The sequence below is a fragment of the Danio rerio genome, chromosome 3 (assembly GCF_049306965.1).
Source record: "Danio rerio strain Tuebingen ecotype United States chromosome 3, GRCz12tu, whole genome shotgun sequence".
NCBI lineage: Eukaryota > Metazoa > Chordata > Actinopteri > Cypriniformes > Danionidae > Danio > Danio rerio.
In genome coordinates, this window is record NC_133178.1 from 4,765,001 (window position 1) to 4,791,299 (window position 26,299).

Consider the following 26,299-nt stretch of genomic DNA (forward strand, 5'->3'; position numbering starts at 1 on the left):
TGGCGCCAAACAGTCCAAAACACAAAGCTGACAGAAACTAAAACAGCTGATGGAGTATACACTAACCTGCACATTATTCAGACACAAGATGGCGCCAAACAGTCCAAAACACAAAGCTGACAGAAACAAAAACAGCTGATGGAGTATACACTAACCTTTGCATTATTCAGACACAAGATGGCGCCAAACAGTCCAAAACACAAAGCTGACAGAAACAAAAACAGCTGATTGAGTATACACTAACCTGCACATTATTCAGACACAAGATGGCGCCAAACAGTCAAAAACGCAAAGCTGTTAGAAACTAAAACAGCTGATGGAGTATACACTAACCTGCGCATTATTCAGACACAAGATGGCGCCAAACAGTCCAAAACACAAAGCTGACAGAAACAAAAACAGCTGATTGAGTATACACTAACCTGCACATTATTCAGACATAAGATGGCGCCAAACAGTCTGAAATGCAAAGCTGAGATAAACTAAAACAGCTGATGGAGTATACACTAACCTGCGCATTATTCAGACACAAGATGGCGCCAAACAGTCCAAAACACAAAGCTGACAGAAACTAAAACAGCTGATGGAGTATACACTAACCTGCACATTATTCAGACACAAGATGGCGCCAAACAGTCTGAAATGCAAAGCTGAGATAAACTAAAACAGCTGATGGAGTATACACTAACCTTTGCATTATTCAGACACAAGATGGCGCCAAACAGTCAAAAACGCAAAGCTGTTAGAAACTAAAACAGCTGATGGGGTATACACTAACCTGCGCATTATTCAGTCAGAAGATGGTTCCTAACAGTTAGTGCAATTCCCAGTTTCCAGATGAGTTTGAGATAGTCAGTGATTGTTATCTGGGAATAACATTATAACTGTTCTCCACTTCACTTCAGGTTGCCAATAATCCTGGGGGGATTTTATGCTGCGATAACAACCTCCTGGATGTACTTTATATTATATTGGCTTAATATATGATCTTAAGCCATAAACATATGTTAATGGAACATTAGTGTGAAAGTTACCAAAATCAGTTCTTAGATTTCTTAATCAATAATGAAACCTTGTGTGTGTTCCCCAGCCTGCAGGAGCTCAGACTCTGACTGAGTTTGATGTGAAATGGAGACACTGGCATGAGGAGTGTGACCGCTGTCTTCAGGACCACACGTTCGCCAGCAGCGCAGAGCTGGAGACACTCTGCAAGGTCAGCATTTCTACAGCTGCACAATATCAGACGGATGATTTCTTTTCTGTCTTTGCTCAATGGTATTTTTCCAAGCCTGTCATTTGGTTATTGATCTCCCTTTTACAATCACCCCAATCCCTCTAGATCAGTGATTACCAACCTTTTTTTATCATAACTTTTATTTTCATTTAGTTTCATATACAATTTTACAGGGAAAAAAATCAACAACAATTTTTTTTTTTATATTTTACATATGTGTGTCATATTTAAATCACATGCTGTACTCAGCTATAATTGATAGACACAGTTGAAACCAGAAGTTTACATACGCTGTATAAAAAGGCACATAACCATTTAAAAAAAGTCAGATGTTAATGTGACTAAACTTTCTCTCTTTTAGGTAAGTTTGGATTATCAAATTTGCTTCTGTTCTGTTTAATAGCAGAATAATGAGAGAGATATGTTTAGAGAAATTGTTATAACTTTTCTTAAAAGTCAAGTTTACATACAATAAGATTATTCTGCCTCTGATAAAGCATAGATGATGATGTCAAGGTTTTGGAAGTTTCTGATTGACAACATTTGAGTTAATTGGAGGCACAACTGTAGAATAGTATTGAAGGAAAACCTCAAACACACTGCTTCCTTGTGTGACAACATGGGAAAATCAACAAGCCAGAATCAACAAAACAGCCAGATTACAATTAGCTAAATTACACTGGGACAAGACTAATGTTTGGAGACATGTCCTGTGGTCTGATGGAGCTAAGATTGAACTGTTTGGCCATAATGACCAGAGTTACATTTGGAGGACAAAGGGGAAAGCTTACAAGCCTAAGAACACCATCCCAACTGTGAAGTATGGGGGCGACAGCATCATGTTGTGGGGCTGTTTTGCTGCAGGAGGGACTGGTCCACTTCACAGCATAGAAGACATCATGAAGAAAAAACATTATGTAGAAATACTGAAGCGACATCTCAAGACATCATCCAGGAAATTAAAACTTGGCCACAAATGGCTCTTCCAAACAGACCATGACCCTAAGCATACTGCCAAATTAGTGCCAAATGTGCTTTAATTACAACAGAGTGAATGTTTTGGAGTGGCCATCACAAAGCCCTGATCTCTATCCTATAAAAAATTTGTGGGCAGAGTTGAAAAAGCTTGTGCGAGCAAGACAGCCTACAAATCTGACTCAGTTACACCAATTATGTCAGGGGGAATGGGGCAAAATTATTTCAAACGATTGTGAGAAGCTTGTGACCCAAAACATTTGACCAAAGTTATACAGTTTAAAAGCAAAGTTAAAAAAATACCAAGGAAATGCATGTACACTTTTGACTGTCTAGAAATTAATAAAAACATCTTAAAAATAATTTTCTCATTATTCTGGCATTTAGCAAATAAAAATCATTTAGGTAATCCTAACGGACCTAAAACAGTAAATGTTTAGTATGAATTACCATCAGAAATAAAAAAAAAATGGTTATGCTCCTTTTTTTAGAGTGTATGTAAACTTCTGGTTTCAACTGTATATATATATGTTGCAGAAGAATACTAAATATTGCAGTGTCATTTTTTTTCCTCCATGCAAGGATTGCAAAGATGTATCTGAGTGTAGATGCACTGATGGGCTGTAAAAGTGCTGTGGTTTTCAGTTTCTGTGTGTGTGTGTGTGTGTGTGTGTGTGTGTGTGTGTGTGTGTGTATGTCTCAGATTCTGCTGGGTGATGAAGATGTGATTCTAGAGCAAAAGGATCTGATGAGCACCTGGTATCATTTTCTGGTGTCTCGGCTGCTCTTCACTCACCCCACCATCAAACCTCCTGACCTGCACTACTACGCTCAGGTACAAGCACTTACTTTAGTAGCTTTGATTTCTCCAGGGTATTTATTTATTTTACATATTCAAATTTTAAAGTTGGAATCTGTTAATCTGTTAATAGTGTTTTTGTCTTTTGTTTTTGTAAATTTTTTTTGTAAATCAACCAGATGTGGATGAAGCGTCAAGTGCGAGTGATTTACATGTTAAGTCAGTGCAAAGATGTCTGCGCCAATAGCCTAGTGGTTAGTGCTTCGACACAGCACCGAAGTGCTTAAGGAAACCTGAGTTCGATTCCTGGCTTGAAGTCCTTTGCCGATCATTTCCATTCTCTGCCTCTCATACTTCTCATAAAATCTCCACTGTCCTATGCCAATAAATGTGAAAACCCCTAAAAAAAAATAATTATAAAAAAGTCAGTGCAAAGATACAAACAGACATCTGCGCCTACAGTTGGTGCCCCGAGAGAAAGTCCTCTTGCCAACACCGGACAATAGCTCATTAAACTGAGCTTAGCTCAGTCTGAAGCACCGCTGAAAGCTTCCATCATCCAGATATAGTTTCTGGAGGAGTTTATGAACTCACAGAGCTGCTGCTCCTCTGAATGGATCTAGTGGACTAAGACATTGGGCCAAACAAATCAAAGCTGTTTTTCAGCCTTCCTACAGCACATAATGCGCAGCTACTATCCCAATAAAATCCATGTTAGCAATTTAGCAATGAAGCTAGAGTCACTGGGCAGACAGAAACCCCGCCCTTGACACGAATCTGCATCTGTTGTGAAGTGAATTTGACGTGTGAATGAAGCGAGTAAACTCAAAATGTTCACACGTCTATTTATACGTGAATAGCACAAATTATTTGCGCATGCCGCGTCTGGTGTGAACACAGCATTAGTGTGGTCTAAGGATTTTATTTACTTTCGATTTAGGTTTTAAACATTTTAATGCATAATGCTAAAGCAAACAAAAGAAATATATTGCTAAAACTTTTAATATCATTCAAAATAATATTTATATGAAATATTGAAATAATAAATAGTTTGTAAAATATATATTTTTTGTGTTTTTTGGTTATTGGTTTTATTTTTATATATTTTATAAAGTCTTTCTTTACATTTTTTTTTGTATTTCTCTAAAATTATTTTTGCATACTTTGAATAATTTTTTATAATTAATTTTATATAAAATAATTTAAGTCATTATGAGTAATTAAAATGTCAAGTAATTATGATTAATAATTTATATTTAGTTCATGTTAAGCAACATAAAAAAAATAGTCAAACTAACAAAAAAAATAGATAAATTGATCGGATATTTATATTTCGGTTAATTGTGTTTTTAATTAATTTTTCTGTTTTCATTTTAATTATTAGATTTTCTTCTTTTTTTATAGTAATATGTTTTTATTGATTTAAATGTCTATAGTTCCTGTAATTAATTTTGTTTGTTTGTTTTTGTTAGTTTAGTTCATCTTTATATTTTGAATTGAATGTTTCAAGTTCATGTAGGAAATACGTTAAGTTTAGCGATTTTATTGTTTCATAAAAAAATTGACAATAAACATGCTACAATCTTTATAAAAATTTATAGCAACAAGCTAAACTTAATAAAAATAAGAAATGTTTAATTAGCAACCAGGTGAAATAATTGTAAAAATTTAAAAATCTTAAATTCAAGTGACAATTTTTTATTTTAGTACAGGATTTAGTTAACTATAATAACTCAACACACACACACACACACACACACACACACACACACACACACACACACACACACACACACACACACACACACACACACACAAAGCAGTGAACTCTCTGATACACAGACAGCTGAGAGCAGAATTAGTCCTGCACTGAAATCTGCAGTTGTTTTTCTGGATCTGACAGTGACTGAATCTATAATTTGACTCTATGTTGTTCTCAGTCCAGTATGAACATGTTTCTGGGTCCGCGGGCGACGCCGGAGCCTCTGGACATCATCCTGTTGTCTGCGTTTGAGTTTGACCTGCATCAGGTGATCAAAGACTGCAGGTGTGTTTACTCTTTCAGCGCACACACACATACACACACACACACACACACACACAGAGGCTTTTAAATGCTCCTGATTGGTGCACCATGCAATGTCAAAATGATGATTGACAGCCTTTTCGACATCTGGGGCAGCACAGAATACACAACAGGAAAAAGGCAGAGAGAGCACCACAGAAAACTAAAAACCACAAAACATACGTGGAATGTAGCATGTACACTAAACCTGATCAACACGCTCTAACTTTTACTTTTGATTTGCGCACAATTACAGATATAAGAATCTCATTGCTGTGACATCCCTATTCTGTTTTTCCCCCAGTCTAACTACTCCAATATTTAGTTGTTGTACAGTTTTTAGGATTTGTACAGGTGCTGGAAATCCTTGAAATTGCTTTAATTGTAATGCTGAGTTTGCAAAGTTTTTTTACAAACTGCTTGAAAATGTACTTTTGAGTTGCTATCATAGTAATCAACCTTACTAAAAGGGTAATAACCGTTAGCTATGCAAATAGAAGAATTATTGTTGCATGTGGCTGTAGTTTGATTGTTTATCTGTGCACTTTAAGAATAAAATACACACATATATATATATATATATATATATATATATATATATATATATATATATATATATATATTTTCCCAGAGATGGGTTGCGGCTGGAAGGGCATCCGCTGCGTAAAAACGTGCTGGATAAGTTGGTGGTTCATTCCACTGTGGCGACCCCAGATTAATAAAGGGACTAAGCCAACAAGAAAATGAATGAATGAATGAATGAATATATATATATATATATATAAGGCACTGTCGACATAAGTATTTTCAAACCGCATTATTTTCTTACGTGGGTTTGCTGTGTCCTCACAAAAATGCAGTGTCAGTTCATTAAAACCGAAACTTTATGAAAGCTGTGGCCAAGATTTTCCAAACTTAGGTGGGCAAAAGAAAGACTTCATGAAACACTGAAACAGTTGAAGCTTCAAAGTATTTTGTATCCCATTTCTACAGTGACACCTAGTGGTCATTTTTGTTTACGTGACCTGGGTATTTCGAATCACCTTGGTCACATGACCTGCGTGTTTCGAATCATGCTTCGGTGCAGTGTTTTGAAACATAAGCGCTTTGGGATCTCGACACCTTCCCAGAGATGGGTTGCGGCTGGAAGGGCATCCGCTGCGTAAAAACTTGCTGGATAAGTTGGCGGTTCATTCCGCTGTGGTGACCACGGATTAATAAAGGGACTAAGCCGACAAGAAAATGAATGAATGAACATGGACACCTTTCATAGTATGGTTTCTTCACATAAACCAATCCATTTGAAACTTTCCTAGCTTTCAATCAATACCAAACATAAAGTATTTCACAAACATTCTGTAGATTTCATTCATCACCAAGTGCCATCTCGAAAACCTGTTTGGAGGTCTGTGAGTGTAGCCTCTTTTTATTGTTTTAGGTTGTCGAGTTAATTAGCAAGCGTTTGTGACTGCGACTGGCAAGTCATGCGCTGGATAACCTTTTGCTGGGTGCCTGTGGATTGCTTTGAAAATGAAATCAAGGCTCAGACATGTAGGCACCAATCAATCTTTTAAGAATAATTTGGTCTGTGATTTGTTCAGTTCTGGAAGGATCCGTTGACTCCCTACTCTTGTGCTAATGCTTTATTGCTTGCTTGGAGTGTCATTATCGCCCCCTGTTGATTCAGTGTCCCCTTAACATGCATCACAGTGCATTTTTGCTCATTCAAGTGGGCAGAGAATTTTTAAAAACAAAAGTGTGGGAAATCCTGTTTATAAAAATAGCCGTGTATGTGTGGACATGGCCTAAGATGAAAGCTTATATATACAGTCATATCATCCTGCAGCCCAAGACCGGTTACTCACTGAAGCTAAGCAGGGCTGAGCCTGGTTAGTACCTGGATGGGAGACCGCTAGGGAACACTAGGTTGCTGTTGGAAGTGGTGTTAGTGAGGCCAGCAGGGGACACTCAACCTGTGGTCTGCATGAGTCCTAATGCCCCAGATAAGTGAAGGGGACACTACACTGTCAGTGGGTGCCGTCTTTCTGATGAGACATTAAACCGAGGTCCTGACTCTCAGTGGTCATTAAAAATCCCATGGCACTTCTCGTGAAAGAGCAGGGGTGTAACCCCGGTGTCCAGGCCAAAGTCCCTCTATCAGCTCTTACAATCATGGCCTCCCAATCATCCCCTTCCACCGAATTGGCTCTATCACTGTCTCTCCACTCCACCTATAGCTGGTGTGTGGTGAGCACACTGGCGCCGTTGTCCTGTTGCTGCCGTCACATCATCCAAGTGGACGGTGCACACTGGTGGTGGTGTGGAGAGACCCCTCTCATGATTGTGAAGCACTTTGGGTGTATGGCCATACACGATAAATGCGCTATATAAAAAACATTACATTACAAAGCCGCACATTTAAAATGTGAGTAAAATATCTGCTGTTGTAATGAACATTGGTGAAGAGACTGAACTAAACTAACACACACACACACTTGTTGGATGTTTTCCGCAGCATCGCGCTCAACAACTGGTGGTTTGTGGCACATCTGACCGACCTGCTGGATCACTGCAAACTTTTGCAGTCACACAACCTGCAGTGAGTATCACACACACACACACACTAATACTTTAACATATCTGTAACATGCTTATAATGTCAGAAATTAAATTTATGACATGAGTCAGGGTTCCCTCATACATTGAAAGTATTTAAATGTCAGACATATGGATTCATTTAAGTCTTGTAAAAGAACTATGACCAATAATGTTCGTGTTATCAATATTTCAGGCACAGCATTTGCATATTATTCAATATAATATTTGCTTGGATTGATTTGCTGTTGTGTGTTTGTAGTTTTGGGTCTAATCTGCGTGAGTTTCTGGTTTTGGAGTACGCCTCGGGTCTCTTCACACACCACAGGTGACTCAAACACATCATATATATGAATTAATTCACTCATTTATTCAGAATTATTCTTAATATTAACTCAAGTATAAACATGTGTGCATAGCAGGGATGCAACGATAATAGGTTTTGGTTGTATTTTTATAATCTGAGAAATAATCACGGTTTCACGGTTATCACGATTATTATGCATTCATTAATTTTCAAACCCCACTAGTTTAGAATAAGATGAAAACTCTTTATATTTTACAGTGTTATTTATTGTTGCTCTGAAACTAATTAATACAGCACAAAATAATTTAGAAAAAAAACAAATAATAGTACATTTTTCCCTTTGTGCTTAAAAATAAATGAATTTTTTTGACATTTAAACAAAAATAATTTTACACTGCAAATAAATGACAGAATAATAAATAAATAAAAATAAGAATAAATAAAAAAACAGTATTTGTCCAATGCAGGGCTTGAAATCCCCCTATTTTTTAAAAATGTAGGAGCACCAGAAAAAATTTAGGAGCACCCACCAAAAATGAATGAGCACCACTGCAATCAGGACTAACAAAAACTAGAAACAACTATTTAACTAATGCTGTAATGACTTGATGTTTGCTCAATAATTCCAAAATGAATGTCTAATAATTATAAAATATTAATGATGACGAAGATGACAATAATACTAACAATGAATAACATTTCTCATTATTCCTGTGCCTTGAATGCGAGTTATCTGCTATAAAAAGTCCTACTGGTACTTTATGAAAAATAAATCCATGGTTTGCATAAAAAAATGAAGCATTGCAGTACGAAATATTTGTTTTGCACTATTGTTTTTATATGTACGTCAATTTAATAAACAGAAAAAATGGACAAAAGAAAGGAAAAAAGTCTTACTTACAGCCGGCCCATACAAGCGGGGCAGAGCAGGATTCTCGCGATGACCACCAGCACAATACTGTTGTCGTTAGCCGCAGATTCAGTTTAAACTTGGTAAAGGTGAGCTTCTTTGGCCATGATACAGTGTTAGCAAGGCCAGCGCATCCATAGAGGCGACCTAGGCGGCAGAGTAAAGAAAGAGGCGTCCGCGACACCTCCCTACCACCCGTCCTCAGTTATGTCCGCCACATCTCCCTCACCACCCTCGTCCTCGGTTATGTCCGCGACACCTCCCTCACCACCCTCGTCCTCGGTTATGTCCGCGACACCTCCCTCACCACCCTCGTCCTCGGTTATGTCCGCGACACCTCCCTCACCACCCTCGTCCTTGGTTATGTCTGCAATACCTCCCTCACCACCCGCGTCCTCGGTTATGTCCGCGACACCTCCCTCACCACCCTCGTCCTCGGTTATGTCCGCGACACCTCCCTCACCACCCTCGTCCTTGGTTATGTCCGCGACACCTCCCTCACCACCCGCGTCCTCGGTTATGTCCGCGACACCTCCCTCAACACCCGCGTCCTCGGTTATGTCCGCGACACCTCCCTCACCACCCGTGTCCTCGGTTATGTCAGCGACACCTCCCTCAACACCCGCGTCCTCGCTTATGTCCGCGACACCTTCCTCAACACCCGCGTCCTCGGTTATGTCCGCGACACCTCCCTCACCACCCTCGTCCTCGGTTATGTCCGCGATACCTCCCTCACCACCCGCGTCCTCGGTTATGTCCGCGACACCTCCCTCACCACCCGCGTCCTCGGTTATGTCCGCGACACCTCCCTCACCACCCTCGTCCTCGTTTATGTCCGCGACACCTCCCTTACCACCCTCGTCCTCGGTTATGTCCTCGACACCTCCCTCACCACCCGCGTCCTCGGTTATGTCCGCGACACCTCCCTCAACACCCGCATCCTCAGTTATATCCAAGACACCTCCCTCAACACCCGCGTCCTCGGTTATGTCCGCGACACCTCCCTCAACACCTGCATCCTCAGTTATATCCAAGACACCTCCCTCAACACCCTCGTCCTCAGTCATATCCACGCCTAGGGCGGCAGAATAGAGAGGGGGGCGTCCGCGACACCTCCCTCAACACTCGCGTCCTCAGTTATGTCCGCGACACCTCCCTCACCACCCGCGTCCTCAGTTATATCCGCGATACCTCCCTCTCCACCCACATCCTCAGTTATATCCGCGACACCTCCCTCAACACCCGCGTCCTCGGTTATGTCCACGACACCTCCCTCACCACCTTCGTCCTCAATCATATCCGCGCCTAGGACGGCTGAATGGAGAGGGCAGCGTCCGCGACACCTCCCTCACCCACCCACGTCCTCAGTTATATCTGCGAACCCCCCCCCCCCTTTCTTCAATTTCATCCGTGACACCCCATCGGTGCCGAAACACGGTGTTGAGAAGCCTTTACAATTAATTAACCGTGACAAATTAAAGCGCGGTAAATAGTGAAACCGGTTAATCGTTGCATCTCTAGTGCATAGTTGAAATGGATAGATTTGAAATAAGTTCTTGAGTGTTTGCATGAATGGAGACATCAGAAATGCTGTGATGTTGATCTGTCTATGCTTAATGTTCATCTGCTGTGATGTTCAGTCTGTGGCAGCTGGCGGTGGATTATTTGGACCACTGTCCTGAGTTTGGTCGCGTGTATCTGGAGCTGCAGATCGAGAGAGTGCCGCTCGACACCGAACGCAAAGCCATTAAAGTCCTGCGCATCTGTGAAGACCGACAGATGAGTGAACAGGGTGCGTAACATACGCTTGCATACAAAGTGGACAATTTACTGTGTGCAAAATTTACATATCGCATCAAGCATCTTATCATAAAACATGGGCTGCGTTCAAAATCACTTTCTTTTCTACTATATAGTAATTTTTTTTTTAAATTATGCGAGCTGAATAGTATGTCCGAATTCATTTAGAAAAACAGTAGGTAAGAAGTACCCGGATGACCTACTACTTACAGCGAAATTCTGGAGTGCATCTAATGGATGCTATGCTACCCCATAATGCCACATGAGGGAATTTGTGAATAGTTGGCATTTTGGAGTTTTTTTGGACTATTTTCATTTTGGACTATTTGCGAATAGTTGGTGATTTTAAAGTAGTGGGCAGTTTCGAGTAGTTGTCAATTTTTGAGTGGTAGATGATTTTTTAATAGTTAATGATTTTACAGTAGTAAGCAGTTTTGACAAGTTGGAGATTTTTGAGTAGTAGACTATTTTTAAATAGTTAATGAATATTGAGTAGTCTGCAGTTTCCATTAGTTGGCGATTTTTGAGTAATAGACGATTTTCAAATAGTGATTTTAGAGTAGTAGGCAGTTTAGACTATTTGTCAATTTTTGAGTAGTAGACAATTTTTGAATAGTGATTTTAGAGTAGAAGGCTGTTTCAACTAGTTGCGGATTTTTGAGTAGTAGATGATTTTTAAAAAGTTAGTGATTTTAAAGTAGTCGGCAATTTCGACTAGTTGGCAGTTTTTGAGTAGTATACGATTTTCAAATAGTTAATGATTTTAGAGTAGTAGGCAGTTTCAACTAGTTGGCGATTTTAAGTGGTATGTGATTTTCGAGTAGTGGGTGATTTTTAGAGAAGTAGGCAGTTTCAAGTAGTTGGCAGTTTCTGGTAGTAGGCAATTTTCGGGTGGTTGTTGGTTTTCGAATAGTTGGTGATTTTAGAGTTGTAGGCAGTTTCGAGAAGTTGACAATATTCGGGTGGTTGGTAATTTTGGTTGGTGGTGCTCATAAAGTAGTTGGCGGTTTCGAGTAGTAAGCTTTTTTTGTTGGTTTGTTTGTTTTGTTTTTTCCCCGAAATAGTTAATTGTTTCGAGTAGTAGATCGATATTCAAGTTGCTGATCGGTAGTTGATTATTTCTAAGTGGTTGGTGATTTCCGAGTAGTAGGCGATTTTTCGAAAAGATGGTGATTTTGAGTTGTAGGCGATTTTCGAGTGGTAAGTGATTTCCAATAGTATGCAATTTTTGAGAGTTTGGTGATTTTTGAGTAGTAATTTTTGAATAGGTGTTGATTTTAGATTAGTTGGCAGTTTAGAGTAGTTGGTGATTTTTTTTTTTGAGTAGTTAGCAGTTGTCAGGTGGTTGGTGATTTTCTAATAGTTGGTGATTTTAGAGTAGTAGGTGGGTCAAGTAGTTACCAATTAATGGTTGACGATTTTTCAGGGGGTTTTCGATTTTGGAGTAGTAGGTGATTTTTGAATAGTTGGGAATTTCAGAGTTTTAGGCGTTTTCGAGTAGTAAGCGGTTTTGAGTAGTAGGTGTTCTTTGAGTGGTTGGTGATTTTCAAGTAGTTGGCGATTTTCGAATAGTTGATATAAAATTAGTAGACAGTTTCAAGTAGTTTGAGATTTTTTTTTTAAGGATAATTAAACTGTTTCGAGTAGTAAATTCTTTTGAGTAGTAGATCGATTTTCAGGTAGTTGGTGATTTTGAGTAGTTGGCGATTTCATACGCAGCCTATCCTAAATGCAAAAGGGTGTAATGCAGAGACTGTATAAAGTTATATAAGTTAATAATGTGTGCGTGCGTGTGTGTGTGTGTTTGTTTCAGTGCGCAGTATCTGTAAGATCATGGCTAAAAGAGCTCTGAGGAACAACAGACTGGGATCTGCTCTGTCCTGGAGTATCAGAGCAAAAGACGCCGCGCTCGCTACACTCATCTCCGAGAGGTCTCTCACACACACACACACACACACACACACACACACACACACACAATAATGTGATAAAATAAGCACATGATAATCCTCAGTTTCTCTGAATGTACAATTTGCAAGTTCATGTGTTCAAGTAAAACGTCATTTTTGTATAAAATTTCTTTCTATAATTTAGAGTGTTTGTTGCTGTTGCTTAAAATGTAAAAAAAGTGTATAATCAAACTTTATAGATTTTAAAATATATAACTAAAAGTAATGTATATGCATGTTTTGCTAACATATTAATATACAAGAAAAAATACCAATGTTTTTTTTGGACCAATATTTGGAGAAACAACTCATACGTTTTATTCCCAACAATTGAACAAAATAAAATTGCCAATATATTAAATATTATTATTATTGTAATTTAGATTTTTTTTGCGTTTAATAAAATAAAATAAAAAAATAACTATAATTCTTAGTATTTTATTTTTTAGGTGTATTAAGTATTAAATTCAGTATTTTCAGTCCCAACAAATAAACAAAACAGAAAAAAACTCTAAATGGCTAGAGTAGAATAGAGCAAAATGAACTGTAAATCATTTTAAATTATTATTTTTAATTGACATTTTTTGCATTAAAATAAAATAAATAACCATTATCTTAATAATTAATGTTTTAATTTCAGAAGAATTAGGAATATTCAATATTTGGTGAAATAAGCTTGATTTTTCAGCTATAACAAATTAAAAAAACCCTGAAAAAAGTTATTCAACTGCTCTTGTGTTTTCCGCAGGTTTCTTCAGGATTACAGTAATAAGGGCTCTTTCACAGATCTGGATGTGTTGGATAATCTGGGTCCTGCCATGCTGCTCAGTGACAGACTGACGTTTTTAGGTACAACATGATGCAAATGATGGGGTTTGTGTGAAATATGGATCAATGTGACGTTTATTCTCTGCTCTGGCACAGTACCTTCATTTAGATTTCTTGCTCTAGCTGTGATCAGTTTTTTAATGCACATTAATATGCACAAACATAATCCAGTATTAAATGTCCAAGTCAATATTCAGTCGCTATCTTTAGCAAAGGCACATACATTCAGCTCTAGCAAAATATTTTAGTATGAAACGGCCATTATTAGACTTATAGTTTCAGTTCTTGATTTTGATTGGTTAAGGCGTGTTTAAAGCTGTTGTAAAATACTCTACAAACACACACCTGTGACTATTGCTTGGCAACCGTTCCGCTATCAGCACTGAGCCAAAAAAACTGTTTTATTTGGTTATACTGTACTATATATGGAGTTAATCAATGAAAAAAAGCAACAAACCCTATGAAACTGGGGTTATGTTAGTGGTTTTTCGAGTAGTTGGTGTTCGAATAGTTAACGAATCTGTTCGAGTAGTTGCAGATTTTCGAGAAAAAGGTGATTTTGCGTAGTTGCCAGCCGTAGTTGGTGGTTTTAGGTAGTTGCAGATTTTTCAGAAGTTGGTGGTTTCGAGTAGTTGGCAGTTTTGAGTAGTTGATGGTTTTGAGTCGCTGGCTGTTTTGAGTAGTTGCAGATTTTTCGAGAAGTAGGCGGTTGCATGTAGTTGGCGTTTTTAAGTATTGGGTAATTTTTGAGAAGTAGGCAGTTCAGAATAGTTGATGGTTTGGAGTTATTGGCGGTTTTGAGTTGGTGGTGTCGTGTAGTTGGCAGTTTTGAGTAGTTGATGGTTTTGAGTTGCTGTCGTTTTTGAGTAGTTGCTGATTTTCGAAAAGTAGGCTGTTGCAAGTAGTTGGCGATTTCACATACTTGGTGATTTTCGAGAAGCAGACGGTTCAGAATAGTTGGTCGTTTGGAGTAGTTCGCGGTATCGAGTTGGTGGTTTTGAGCACTTGTCAGTTTTGAGAAGTTGCCGATTTTCGAGTAGTAGGCGGTTTTGATAAGTTGGAGGTTTTCGAGTAATTGCGGTGTCGAGTAGTTGGCGATTTGGAGTAGTTTGCGGTTTCAAGAAGTTGTCGATTTTTGAGAAGTAGGTGGTTTTGAGTACTTGCCGATTTTCGAGAAGTGCACAGTTTAGAGTAGTTGGTGGTTTCAAGTAGTTGGTGGGTTGTTGAGTACTTGGCGTTTTCAAGTAGTTGCTGATTTTTGAGTATTTGGCGTTTTTAAGTTGTTGACAATTTTTGAGTAGCTGGCATTTTCAAGTAGTTGACTATTTTTGAGTAGTTGCCGTTTTCAAATAGTTGACAATTTTTAAGTAGTTGGCGTTTTTCAAGTAGTTGACGATTTTTGAGTGGTTGGCCTTTCTTAGTAGTTGGCGATTTTTTTGAGTAGTGGGCGTTTTCAACTAGTTGACGATTTTTGAGAAGTAGGCGGTTTTGAGTAGTTTGCAGGTTCGAGTAGTTCATGATTTTGGAGGTTTTGAGAAGTATCACATTCATACTGTATAGAACATACTTTTTAATGGTCGTAAAGTAAATTCAAATGTAGCACATACTCTAGTAGTAGGCGATTTCAGATGCAGCCAGAAAAGTAAATACATTTCCTGTGAATGGTAGTGTTGGAGTAGTGTTTAAAAAATAGATTATAAAGTATAAAAACATGTCTTATGGAATGTCGCCACAAGTCACCAATACAAATGTGTGTGTTTGTAGGAAAGTATCGTGAGTTTCACAGGCTTTACGGTGAGAATCGATTCTCAGATGCGGCCAAACTCCTGCTGTCACTCATGATGGCGAAGATCGCTCCACGCAGTCTGTGGATGACCCTGCTGACTGACGCACTACCACTGCTGGAGCAGGAGGAGGTCACTCATACACACACACACACACACACACACACGGTTAACTTTACTCTGTTTTGCACATTTTCTAGGTGCAGTTGAGTTGGAACAGATCTTTTAATACCAGTTTTTTTTACAAATCTTGTTTTGTGGACATGTTTACATTTGTTACTATGGAGACATGTTAATACGCTTCTGTCAATTAATTTGGTGGGCAGGGAAAACCATACTCCTACATCATGACTAATGACTATTTTTGTCCGTCAGCTTAACTTATAGTCTGTTAGCGTTGTAAGCATTTTTTAGCTTGACTGGCTGTGTTTGTTTGCCTGTACAGGTGATCTTCACAGTGGATCAGACGTATGAGCTCATGTCCTGTCTGGAAGAGCTCAACTCAGGAACCAAAGACTCCAATCAGATGGAGCAGGTAAAACAACCATCTAAATATGAGAAATAAATTTAAGAAGATTTAAGAAGATGCAGACTAGAAACAAGTTAAAACGATCTGCCAATGCAGTAAGATAATTATACTGGGTAAGATTTCTTGAAAGGGGAAAAAATGTCATAAAGTATTGTAACACTTATTCTAAGCAGTGTATTTAGTCTAATTATCTCAAAACTAGCTCAGTAATTGTTTTTTTGCTTTCTTATTTTGTGTGAAAATGTCTATATTTACTAAACCTGAGTAACTTTACACCAAATTTGCATGTAAAATACATAGCTTTGTTAAATTTGAGGGGTAAAATACATACCTTTACACTAAATTTCTTTTAGATAAATACAAAACTTAACGCAAAATGTGCAGGTAAATTACATAATTTTACACTTAATTTACAGATAAAATACATAACTTTACATTAAATTTGCAGGTAAAATGCATAACTTTACGCCAATTCTGCAGGTAAAATACCTAACTTTAAATTTGCAGGTAAAATACATAACTTTACATTAAATTTGCAGGTAAAATACACAACTTTACATTAAATTTGCAGGTAAAATGCATAACTTTTTGCCAATTTTGCAGATAAAGTGCATAACTACTTTAAATTTGCAGTTAAAATACATAACTTTACATTAAATTTGCAGGTAAAATGCATAACGTTTTGCCAATTTTGCAGATAAAGTGCATAACTACTTTAAATTTGCAGGTAAAATACATAACTTTACACTAAATTTCTTTTAGTTAAAATACAAAACTTGATGCCAAACTTGCAGGTAAATTACATAACTTTACTCTAAATTTGCAGGTAAAAAGCATAACTTTATGGCAAACTTGCAAGTAAAATACATAATTTTACATTAAATTTGCAGGTAAAATGCATAACTTTATGCCCATCTTGCAGATAAAATACATAACTTTGAATGTGCAGGTAAAATACATAACTTTATGTAAAATTTGCAGGTAAATTACATAACTTTACACCAAATTTCTTTTAGATAAAATTCAAAACTTTACGACAAATTTGCAGGTAAATGACATAACTTTACGGCAAACTTGCAGATAAAAATCACAACTTTACATTAAATTTGCAGGTAAAATATAGAAATTTACATTAAATTTGCAGGTAAAGTTCATAACTTTAAATTAAGTTTGCAGGTAAAATGCATAACTTTACATTAAGTTTGCAGGTAAAATGCATGACTTTTACACCAATCTTGCAGATAAAATGCAAAACCTAACGTTAAATTTGCAGGTAGAATACAAAACTTAACGGTAAATTTGCAGGTAAAATACAAAACCTAACGTTAAATTTGCAGGTAGAATACAAAACTTAACGGTAAATTTGCAGGTAAAATACAAAACTTAACGTTAAATTTGCAGGTAAAATACAAAACTTTACGGTAAATTTGCAGGTAAAATACAAAACTTAACGTAAAATTTGCAGGTAAAATACAAAACTTTACATTAAATTTGCAGGTAAAATACAGAAATTTACATTAAATTTGCGGGTAAAGTTCTTAACTTTACATTAAATTTGTAGGTAAAATACAGATCTTTATGCCAAATTTGCTGATAAAATACAGAACTTTACATCAAATTTGCAGGTAAAATACAGAACTTTACAATAAATTTGCAGGTAAAGTTCATAACTTTACATTAAGTTTGCAGGTAAAATGCATAACTTTACGCCAGTCTTGCAGATAAAATGCATAACTTTACAATAGATTTGCAGGTAAAATACTAAACTTAACATTAAATTTGCAGGTAAAATACATAAATTTACACTAAATTTCTTTTAGAAAAAAATACAAAAACTTAACGCCAAATTTGCAGGTAAATTACATAACTTTAGACTAAATATGCAGGTAAAAACATAACTTTATGCCAAACTTACAGGTAAAATACAAAACTTTATGTTACATTTGCAGGTAAGCATACATAAATTATGCAAAATTTGCAGGTAAAATGCATAACTTTACACCAAATTTACAGATAAAATACATTTTACATTAAATTCCCAGGTAAAATGCATAACTTTATGCCAACCTTGCAGATAAAATATATAACTTTAAATTTGCAGGTAAAATGCATAACTTTGTTACATTTGCAGATAAAAATACATAACTTTACACAAAATTTGCAGGTAAATTACACAACTTTACGCCAAATTTACAGGTAAAATACATAATTTTACATTAAATTTGCAGGTAAAATGCATAACTTTACATTAAATTTGCAGGTAAATTACATAACTTTACACTAAAATTCTTTTAGATAAAATACAAAACTTTATGCCTAATATGCAGCTAAATGCATAACTTTACATCAAAATTGTATCTAAAATGCATAACTTAACATTAAATTTGTAGGTAAAATGCATAACTTTGTTAAATTTGTAGGTTAAAATACATTACTACATCAAAATTGCAGGCAAAATTGATAACTTTAATTCCACATGCTATTGTTGAATTGCTCATTAATTAATCTAATAAAAATTCATTCTCTAAGTTGTTTGTTCTTTGATGTTTTAGGAGGAAGATCTGGAGTCCACGAAGACGGAGCTGTTGCGAGTGGCGTTGGCTCGTAATCTTGCTACGGCCATCGTCAAAGAGGGGACCATAGAAACATAAATGCATCTGATCGTCCAGCTGTTTTTTTTCTGTATATAAATCTGAAGACTTGAGTAAAAGTGTGACCTCTTTAATAAAACCCTTTTCCAGTTTTTGCTAGAAAAAAATGGTTTCATATATGTTTTTTGTTTGTAAAGAGTTATGGGGAAAACTGGATTGTTTGCATTAAAACAGCATCTCCTCTAGTCTGATTAACTTGTGTAGGAAATTGTGAAGTATTAATACAATACAGATTAATTATATGTATAATTTAAATTACTTTAAATAGGCTTGATATTATTAGTACAGTTTTTATAGTACTTACAGATGGATATAAGCCATATTTACAAAAAAACCTATGACCAAATGGATAATTTTAGCTGTACGAGAAAATTCAATTTAATTAAATTAATAATACAAATGAGAAATCCAACAAATAATTAAAAACAACATACACACATACAGTAAATATGCCAGAAATGTGAGTGTACAGACAAAACATTCATTAAGAATTTTAAAAAGTTGTAAAATTATCACATACATTGAAATAAGGTCATACAGTATATCAAAATTATTTGACTTGAATGCATTATTTGTTTTGTTTTTTCTAAGAAAATTTCACATATCTGCCCAGAAAATACTCACATAATCACAAAACAAATTGACAATTTCTATTTCCATTGAAAACAGAGAGCAGATTTATTTAACACATTTATTAACATATTTGTTTTAATAACTCATTTCTAATAACTGATTTATTTTATCTGTGCCATGATGACAGTACGTAATATTTTACAAGGCACTTCTATACAGCTTAAAGTGACATTTAAAGGCTTAACTAGGTTAATTAGGTTAACTAGGCAGGTTAGGGTAATTAGGTAAGTTATTGTATAACGATGGTTTGTTCTGTAGACTATCAAGAAAAAATGTAGCTTAAAGGGGCTAATATATTTGACCTTAAAATGGTGTTTAAAAATTAAAATCTGCTTTTATTCTAGCCGAAATAAAACAAATAAGACTTTCTCCAGAAGAAAAAATATTATCATTTTTTCGAAAATTCGAAGGGGGCTAATAATTCTGATATATATATATATATATATATATATATATATATATATATATATATAAAAACGTAAGATACGTTAACATTTAAAAGTCTAACGCAGTGTTTCTCTGTTTTTTGATGACGCTGAGAAACACTGTTCTAACACATTGTAATTTTTGTACCAACTTTAGCAGAGATTTTTAAATGGAATACACCTATTATACTAAATGAGTTAATTAAGGTAAATGATGGTTGTTGACCCCGAGTCCTGACCAGAACATGACCAGCATAAACCAGTTTTTGATCAAATCACAATAGCATGCTGTTTTTTTTTTTTATCTTATAAATGCAATAAGTTCTGTGTGACACTTTGGCAACCAAAATTCGAGACATTGCAACCTGCAGAACCTATAGGTAGATAAATAAAAAAAAAAAATATATATATATATATATATAAATATATATTTATATATATATACAATTGTTTTAATTTTAGAAAGGAACAAAAAATGTGTGAGACTGATAGAAGAGACCAGAGATAACGTTAAATTTACTGGCCTACCATAGGTGCTGCTTTAGAAATACCTCGCGTTACTTTTTTATGTGTAATTTAATGCAAAGATGCTAAAATACAAAGTGTAGCTTGATAAATATACATACTTTTCAAAACTCCACACAGAAACGCCAACTGACCCAGCCGAGGCTGGAACCTGCGACCTTCTTGCTGTGAGGTGACAGCACTACCCACTGCACCACAGAGTCGCCTGAAATATAAATAGATATTGAAAACCTTCGATGATTTAATGACCGTGCCGCCACACTGAGTGACGTTCGATTTGAAAACAAGCCGTTATTTTCAACCGTTTATGTGACGCCATGGCTTGGCTGAAGTATATTTTAATGTCATATAAATGTCCTTCTTTTCGTGAATGCGTATTCACAATTCAGCTATATTTCACTCAGCTACTTTTATTACTCCACAAAACGTCGTCTTTCATATTCAGGGATGAGAAGAACACGGAGAAGCAGACGCAAATCTTCCAGAAAAACAACACAAGGTTAGCGTCACTCGCACAATCCTTTTGTTTTCTTTCAACAGCAAACACTTTCTTTTTTGAAACATTTAACTTTTAATACGCTCTTTTTGACCCAAGACTGGGTGAAGATTACACATGTAAACACGTATTGTTTAGTATGTAAGTAATTTACCTTCTTTTTGAAAGTTAAAATTGGAGATATTAGGTGTTTAAAGAGCCCATATTATGGGTTTTTGAAAATTCCCCTCCATGTAGTGTGTAACACAGCTCTAAGTGAAGTGAAGTATCCAGCTAAGGCTTAAATCTGTAAGAATACAGTGTTTAAAACTGTTGATTCATCTATAAAAGAGTCGATTCATAGTGCTTCAAACGAGTCGCCTTGATACCGACTCATTAGGTGTTTCGCCATGACGTACGAACGAAACCAAGTTATTCACGTGCACGCGCAAACCCGGGAGATTTCAAACCTGAGGCCCCGCCCTCTGACGCAGTAACCCAGACACACACACACACCCACACACACCCACAAACACACGCACACAAACATGCCGGTCGATTGAAGTCACATTGCAGATGGATATATTGAGTCTCTACCCAAAGATGAAACCTCAGCATTATAGCCAAGCAGTTGGAAACTACTGGAAACTTCTGGAAGCTACATGCTACAAAGAATACTTCATCTGCGTTTGTTAAAGGAAGGATCAGTAACTTACTGATGGACATCAGGATGGGTTTCTTCCATTTCTCAAGTGTAAGTACGTGCGGTTAAAGTTGTTGCCTCGTTGACTCTAGCTTGCAAATGTATTTAGTTGTGATTTGTTACTTGTAACCGCGTGTACTGTATCAGGTTAACTGGCTAGGTTTTATTCTCTTATCGCGTGCAAAGTCACGTTAAAAACGCGACGCGTGCTGCTTTGTTTATGGAGCTCCGTGGTAACGTTAGAGGTGTGCATACCCGCGGCTGTCCCCGCGCCAGATTTCTGCGGCGCGGGAATAAATTTCCGAATAAATCGCCGGAGCGGTCGGTAACGGGTTTGATTTGGGACGGGAGCGGGCTGCCTGAGAAAGAGAAAGATGTGTCTGCTTGGTGCTTGTGTGTTAGTGCGCACGCGCGCGTATGAGAGAGAGAGAGAGCGAGCGAGCGAGCGAGAGCTTTATGCTTGGTGCTGTGTGTGTGTTTATACAGATTTTCGGTTTTGTTCTCCCCCGCTCTTTAGCGGGATCGGGCGCGGCGGGCAGAATACGGGGCGGGTTCTAAGGCTAAAACCTGGCGGGTGCGGGCGGAAGCGGGAGCGTTCTCGTCCGGAGGTGTGTGTGTGTGTTTGTGTGTGTGTGGCAGCTAAAATCCACGCCTACACTATCTAGCGTGTATGAACTGTGATTACTTTTTAAATTGCTGATTAGCTATTGGCCATTTCCCTCTCTGACTGAAGGCAGTCGACCAATCGCGACAGACTGTCATCGGTCCAATCAGCGCAGATTAGCTTCGCGCTAAGGAGGGGTTTGGGAACAAATGAATCACTGAACGATTCATACAGGAGTCGCTGGGATAATTAGGTAAAAATAAATGCAGATTATAAGACCATGAAAGTGTTTTTTGACCTTGCATGCATATTAGACTGTTGTTGGAGACCCTTACAACCAAGATATGACCCTATTTCATGTATAATATGGGCTCTTTAAAACACGAGGCTGCTAAATCAGATCATTTCTGTTTTTCCTGTCTCCCAAGCTAATCAGGTAAGTCGTTTTTTTTTTTAGTTTTTTTTTTCGGAAAAGGACAGACTAATGTGCACAGAAAGTTAGATTTCTTTAAATATATACAGTTGAAGTCAAAATTATTAGCCCCCCTTTGAATTCTTTTTTAAATATTTCCCAAATGATGTTTAAGAGAGCAGATCTTTAATACAAACAGGTGACCACGAACCTAATGTCGCATATACCCCTACAGAAAAATCCAACTTAAACCAGCCTAGGCTGGTTGGCTGGTTTTAGCTGGTCGACCAGCCTGGTTTTAGAGGGGTTTTGGCCATTTCCAGGCTGGTTTCCAGCCATTTCCAGCCTGGTCTTAGCTGGTCAGGCTGGGAGATGACCAGCTAAAACCAGCTTGACCAGTCTAGCCAAGCTGGGAGTCCAGCCAAAACCAGTTATGTCCAGCTTAAACCAGGCTGGTCAAGCTGGTTTTAGCTGGTCATTTTCCAGCCTGACCAGCTAAGACCAGGCAGGAAATGGCTGGAAACCAGCCTGGAAATGGCCAAAACCAGCCTGGCTGACCATCTAAAACCAGCCAACCAGCCTAGGCTGGTTTAAGCTGGATTTTTCAGTGGGGATGTCATTCAGTTTCTGAATGGTTTAGGCACAAGCCAACAGTTTGGTAACACTGTCTGCTTCTTACATCATTTTTTTTATTATGCACAGTAATACCAGATACCGAGGTAAAATAGGGAGGAGGTTTGGCGGTATCAAAATTTGAATACCGACCAAGCCTAACTATGTGATAACTAAATACATTTAGGCAAGTTTAATCATACCAACAATTTGAAAAATTTCTGTGGCATATGGAAAAAAATAGAGCAATTCATAATAAAAAATTAGGACTGCACAACATATGGTTTCAGCATTGATACCGCAATGTGTGCACCAACGCATGATGTTGAGCTGGCAACATTATAGCTGATTATAATCAATGCAGAGTTTATCATAATGGAGTAAAAGTTTATCATCTGCATGATTTTTTTTTTAAGATATAGATCACCCCAAAATTAAACTACTTACTATTTTCATTACACCCTTGTTTCAAACGTTTATGAGGTTTTCTATGTTGAACACATAAAGAAGATCTTTTAATAACCCATGAACAACAAGTGAAGGGTGAGTAAATAGTGAGTAAAGGTTCATTTTGTGGGTGAACTATCCCTTTAAGGCCGGCAACTATGAACATTTCAACATTTCAGGTTTAACACATCTGGCCACGGGAAATTACAATGCTTGTAACTTTAATAAAGATTTTATTATATTCCAACATCATGCAGCCCTAATCCAAATGAAGCATTTAAACACAATGAAACAAGCGCAGGTCATTCCATCTGAATCTTTAATGGCGCAGTAAACATGAAATCATTATTAGACACCAGAGCATTGCATCATCATCATCATCATCAACCATTATAACTTCTAATAACTTGTACATTTGTCCCACATAGTTTCCATCTTAAGTCCTAAATACCTGGTCATCAACATCAGAGCAGGTGAAGCTTTGGCTCTTTGACAGAGATACAATTGATTCATTAACACACACATGAGGATCCTCATAAAACACTGGAAATGATGCAAATGCATAATAATTCATCAAAACCTTCTTCCTCCTCAGACAGAATCAGCAGAGTGTCTTCAAGCACACATCCAGATTTATACAAATGAATCTTATAAAATTAAAAAAAAAAAAAAACTCACATTAAGACATGAGTATTAAAATAATAAATAAATCAAGCTTAAATGTTATAGCGTAGTGCTGGACAGTACTTTAAATTTGAATAAATCCACATTATATTCACATATGGAAGAATTGTGAATTTGTGTCGTGCAAATAATATAATACAAAAAAAAACGTTATGATCTATTAAATTCGCTAAAAATGTTCCTATATGCAAAATATGAGTTCATTTGTCTGCGGGTGAAGCCTGAAACCACCTTTTTAATTTAAAATAAAACACTTTTCTCTGCTAATACTGTCAAATCACATGTAACAACACACATCTCCAATCTGACAGACTCATGAAACACTGATTATCCTCCATCCACATCTTCATCTCGAACTGCAGACAGTAGCTATGTTTCCATCCACCAATTTTCATGTGCATTTTGAATTATCCCATTAAAAAAAGCTCGATGGAATGCCAGGATGTGCATAAATTTTGATGGTATTCGCATAACTAAGTAGTTGTAAACGTTTTATTTGGATAATTTGAAACAGCGACCACTAGTCTCCATCTTTAAAAGTCTCCATAGACATCTTGACAGCACAAACACTGCTGTCACCTTAACAGAAACCCCGCCCCTGCTTTCATTTGATTGGAGAATGAAACAGACTGACGTAACACGCTTTTTCCGTTCAGAATTGACGTTTATTCAACTGCGAGCGCACAGCACACATTGGCAAAAACATGAGGCCAAAGTCCCTTTAAGGGCCTACTCACACTATGCCATTCGTACCGTGCCCAGGCCCGTTTCCTGGATCGTTTGAGAAGTGTGAGAGCGATGAATCGGGCTCAAGCACGATTCACTTGGCTGGCCCTGGCCCGGTTGGAAGAGGTGTGCCTGAGCGCGGTTCACTTGGGCTTTGGCACGGTACACTTATTGTGTGAATGCAAAACGCGCCAAAGCCCGAAACTGAAAGCGATACGTGACTTTTACGGGGCTTTTTCATATGGATTTATTAATCATTCTTACTGTTCAATGAACGCAAACTGCTGTAGTTTATTAAAGACGAGAACTCCTCACAGCTGCGCGGCTTCAGCAGACCTCCTCATTCCTGCAGCACGAGAGCTTTATGATTGTTTATGAGCGCCAAAAGTGGCGGATCTGTTTGTGAAATATCTGACTGCGTGTCGCCGCATCCCTAAGAACAGTTTGGCGAAATATTTGACTGCATGTCACTGCATATCAAACGACTGACACGATATAACTAGAGAAATCTTCACTGTGCTGCTGAGTGAGAGAGCGCTTCTCACTGAACAGCGCAGCAGTGATGATGTAAGCGTGCCGAGGCCCGTTTGTGGTGTGAGCGCGGGCCGTCGGGGGAGACGGGAGGGGGGACAAGCGTGCTTTGGCCTGGTTCGAGGCAACTGAACCTAGTGTGAGTACGGCTTAAGGCAAGTCATTTCACTCGGCGGCCATCATTGCAACACCTCTTGGGCAGTATGCTCAGGCATTCTGTCTGAATGGGGAAACACCAAATTCTCCAAAATTCTCAAAAACTTTTAAGTCTTGGATAGAAAGCGAATCATCTTAATCACATAAAATCTGCAGAGACTCGCATCTGGTCCAAGCCCCTCTCCCAGAGAATCATCAGTCTATAGTGATCGATGATTGGCTTCTGTACTAGTAGGCGAAGCTTTATTCGCCATATTGACCGTTACACTTTTCCCCATTCAAAAAGATACAAGTGATATGTCTTGTTTATTTTATAGTCTTTGGTGAGGCAAAGAACTTAGAATGACCAAGAGGCAACACTTAATAGGACGTTTTATTGAAACAGCAGTGCCCAGCAACAGCCCCGCGATTCCGCCATTTTGGGGTGAAAGCGATCGGCTGTCCATTGGATCTTATTGCTGTCGCGGTGGCAAGCAGCTGATTTTTTTTTTTATTTATTTAAAAAGCGCATTAAAGCTGAGATACAACCTGAAAGACGACAACACAGCACTTACTATCACAATCATCAGCAATTTTAATAGTTTATTTTACAGACTCATAATATGCTGTTGTTCTATTGGGATTTTCATTCCAAAATGGCCGTTGCGGCATCTAGTAGCTGTTTCCCAAAATTAGCAATAGAGTGTCGCCTCTTGGTGATTCTATGCTCTTTGGTGAGGCACACAGGGCGAATAAGCAGCATGCAAAACGCTTGCGGCCAATAATAAACCATTCAAAAGATGCGCAAAATGCCTTCAAAAACGTCTTTATCTTCTGAGGCTCAACTCATTTATTAGAGAAGAAAAAACACCACAGTGGCAAATCCCAACACACTAAACTCCATTTCTGACATATCTGCTCCAGTTTATCATAATTTTGTTTTCTTTAGTTTCTCACTGGA

General features: G+C 37.6%; 2 protein-coding genes and 1 long non-coding RNA gene across 4 annotated transcripts in view; all 3 read left to right on the forward strand.

Annotated features, from left to right (window-relative positions):
- Window positions 1-18,533, forward strand: part of nup85 (nucleoporin 85) — a 36,883-nt gene extending 18,350 nt beyond the window's left edge. The window contains 11 exon segments of one of the 2 annotated variants that reach the window (NM_001003625.1): window positions 1,091-1,213; window positions 2,913-3,044; window positions 4,949-5,055; window positions 7,589-7,672; window positions 7,931-7,996; window positions 10,526-10,677; window positions 12,499-12,616; window positions 13,383-13,483; window positions 15,227-15,378; window positions 15,692-15,781; window positions 18,328-18,533. In NM_001003625.1, coding sequence (NP_001003625.1) covers window positions 1,091-1,213; window positions 2,913-3,044; window positions 4,949-5,055; window positions 7,589-7,672; window positions 7,931-7,996; window positions 10,526-10,677; window positions 12,499-12,616; window positions 13,383-13,483; window positions 15,227-15,378; window positions 15,692-15,781; window positions 18,328-18,426 — 1,224 coding nt within the window. In that variant the 3' untranslated portion in view covers window positions 18,427-18,533. 2 annotated transcript variants of the gene reach the window in all.
- The window catches only part of LOC141381111 (zinc-binding protein A33-like), a 397,850-nt gene that overhangs the window by 165,193 nt on the left and 206,358 nt on the right, over window positions 1-26,299 (forward strand). The gene's annotated exons all lie outside the window — the stretch shown is intronic.
- LOC141381351 (uncharacterized) lies at window positions 22,262-24,492 on the forward strand. Its single transcript, XR_012401344.1, has 2 exons — window positions 22,262-22,530; window positions 22,576-24,492. It is a non-coding gene; the product is annotated as an uncharacterized lncRNA (long non-coding RNA).